This window comes from Penaeus chinensis, chromosome 16 (assembly GCF_019202785.1).
Source record: "Penaeus chinensis breed Huanghai No. 1 chromosome 16, ASM1920278v2, whole genome shotgun sequence".
NCBI classification, from domain to species: domain Eukaryota; kingdom Metazoa; phylum Arthropoda; class Malacostraca; order Decapoda; family Penaeidae; genus Penaeus; species Penaeus chinensis.
This window is the reverse complement of record NC_061834.1, coordinates 285552-288051: the sequence shown is the minus strand read 5'-3', so window position 1 is coordinate 288051 and position 2500 is coordinate 285552. Positions and strand designations below refer to the sequence as shown.

At 39.5% G+C, this 2500-nt stretch overlaps 1 protein-coding gene across 1 annotated transcript in view; it reads left to right on the top strand.

Annotated features, from left to right (window-relative positions):
* The first annotated feature begins 2197 nt into the window (after window positions 1-2197).
* The window catches only part of LOC125033574 (cuticle protein CP575-like), an 819-nt gene continuing 516 nt past the window's right edge, over window positions 2198-2500 (top strand). The window contains exon 1 of the mRNA XM_047625204.1: window positions 2198-2316. Within this exon, the coding sequence (XP_047481160.1) occupies window positions 2305-2316 (12 nt within the window). The 5' untranslated portion in view covers window positions 2198-2304. The remainder of the gene's footprint in view (window positions 2317-2500) is intronic.

Sequence of the window (2500 nt, the reverse complement as noted above, 5' to 3'; positions counted from 1 at the left end):
AGAAGGATGATGGAAGGATATACAGAAGGAGGAGAAGAAAAGGGAGGTGATGTAGAGGCGAAAGATGGAGGAGAAGAAACTTATAAGAAGGGATAGAAGGAGTAAGAGTAGGAAGATGAAGAAAAAGAAGAAGAAGAAGAGAAAGGAGACGAAGAAGAAAAAGAAAGAAAGAGGAGAAGGGTCTGAATAATAAAATATATTAATAAGAAGTAGAAGACGAAAAGAAGAAGAAAAATCAAAATGAAATGGAAAAGGACAGAGGAGCATGTTAATTAAAAATGAAAATGAAAATGAAAATTAAAGAGAAAATTGAAAGAAAAGAGAGGAAGATGCTAATCAGAACTGAAAATGAAAATGAAATAGAAAAAAAAAAAAAAAAAACAGAGGAAGATACTAATTAACTTTCCTAACGCCTGTGCGAACATCAGGAAATTAAGCCACGCCCACAACATTGTTAAATGTCACACTCGCTTAAAAAAAAAAAAAAAAAAAAAAAAAAGAAAGAAAGAAAACATGGGAGAAAGAAGAAAAAAAGGGAAAAAGAGACAAGGAAAATACACTAAAACGCCCAAAATAAAATTAAATAAAATCAAGACAAAAGCTTCTTTGTCTCAGAAAATTTTAACCCGCGTGTTATTTCCTCAGGCCCTGAACGACGTCAAAATAATCTTCAAGTTATCATACCTTGTCTCTGTATCCTTTTTTTTTTTTTTTGTATCAAATTATATTATTCTCTTCACACTATCTCCTATCTACTTCTTTTATCCCCTCGTATTCTCTATTTTTCTCCCCCCCCTCTTTTTTTCTTTGTTTTCCTTTTACTCTAGTTCCTGTTCCCCGTCCGTAAATTAGGCAAGGATTAATTAAATATCTTTGGCTGGGTATTTCCTCTTGGTCTTGCTCGAACAGGCACCGTGAAGTCAGCAGTTACAATCACTGCTAATTTGAACTGCAAATGAAAACTCCGAGGGGGTCAATTTCACCAAGTTTGAATATGGTTAATTTTCTGCGAACTTGTTAAGACATTGGTTCTTCTGAGGATACGAATGAATAATTTCACAATTGATGAGCTTTATTTTGTTTATTATTATTATTGTTGTTATTATTATTATTTCTCTTTTCTTTCTTTCCTTTATTTTTTTTTATTATTATTTTTTTTTATTTTTTTTTTGGGGGGGGGTATCATAAACTTGTTAATTATCACATATAAAATAATCTTAATATCCTTTAATCAATATTCTAACCAAAATCATGGACTCGAGATGCAAACTTCGATTGTAATATGAAACTATTTTCATTCCTCCCTTAGCAGATATTCATTTTAAGTTAAGGGACATTCGCCAAGGTCAACAAGTAACTCAAAATTCAAATTTACTTCAGACAATCGATATGCATCGAAATTCGGTTTGTTTTTATTACTTTTTAAACAGCGTAATATTATCTTTCTCTCTCTCTCTCTCTCTTTCACTGGAGATTAATTACACATCCTAATTTCCGAATCCAGATAATGAAGAGTCGTATTTGAACACTTTCATTAAACACTGAAGTACTGTTCTTGTGGCCTTCGATGCCCGCTGCTTGGGGATCACGTGGTCTACTTTTTGCCTCGGTTTTTGCTGCGAGGGAGCGTTCCCGTTTTCTTCAACGAGGAAAACGTTAGAAATCAAAAGGTGTTTTGTCTTTTTTTTGCTGTTGTTGTTTTTGTTTTGTGGGTGATTTGTTTTGTTTGTGTATTTTCCTCGTTTGTTGGTGATTTGTTCTTGTTTGTTTTAGGTATTGCGGATGTGTTGGGGTTAAAAGTGGATTTTTTTTTTCTTTTTTTGTTTCTTATTCTTTCCCTGTGTGAGTTGACTGGATCACTGACAGTCCTGCACCGAAGGGAAGTCCCCGCCTGGACCAGTTGCTTCGCTCCCTCCTCCCCTTGTCCTCCTTGCCCCCTTACCCCAACCCTCTTTTTATACACCTCGCCCCTGGTACCTTCCCCTCTTCCCCTGGAACCTGCACTCCCCCCCCTAGTCCTTTCCCCCTGCCACCCCCTTGACACTCCCTTGGCATCACTCCCCTCCACGCCCTCCCTTCCACCACCTCCTCCCCCTGATACCTTCCCCTACCCCAGACCCCGCACCTTCCCCTACACCCCGCCCCCTGGCACCTTCGATCCCCGAAATCTGCTCCACATAACACCTCAGAGGCTGTTGTCTGAACGTGTCTGCCGGATCGTGACGGTATATAAAGGAACTGGGTCGCGGCAGGACATCACTCATCACACAGACGCCCCGGTCTACGCACGTCTCGCCTCCCATCATGAAGGTCCTGGTAAGTGTTCGTGACTGAACGGTTTAACGGCGCGTGAGAGGTTAGGGTCAGGCGGGTGGGCTATGCAGAGAGGCCATCGCGTTATCCCGGTTTGGTGGACGAGAAAGGTCATTGGGATTCGGGGTTTGATTAATGTTGTTTCGTCTCTCTTGCGAGTCTTTTGACGCGTTTACGAAGGATTTTA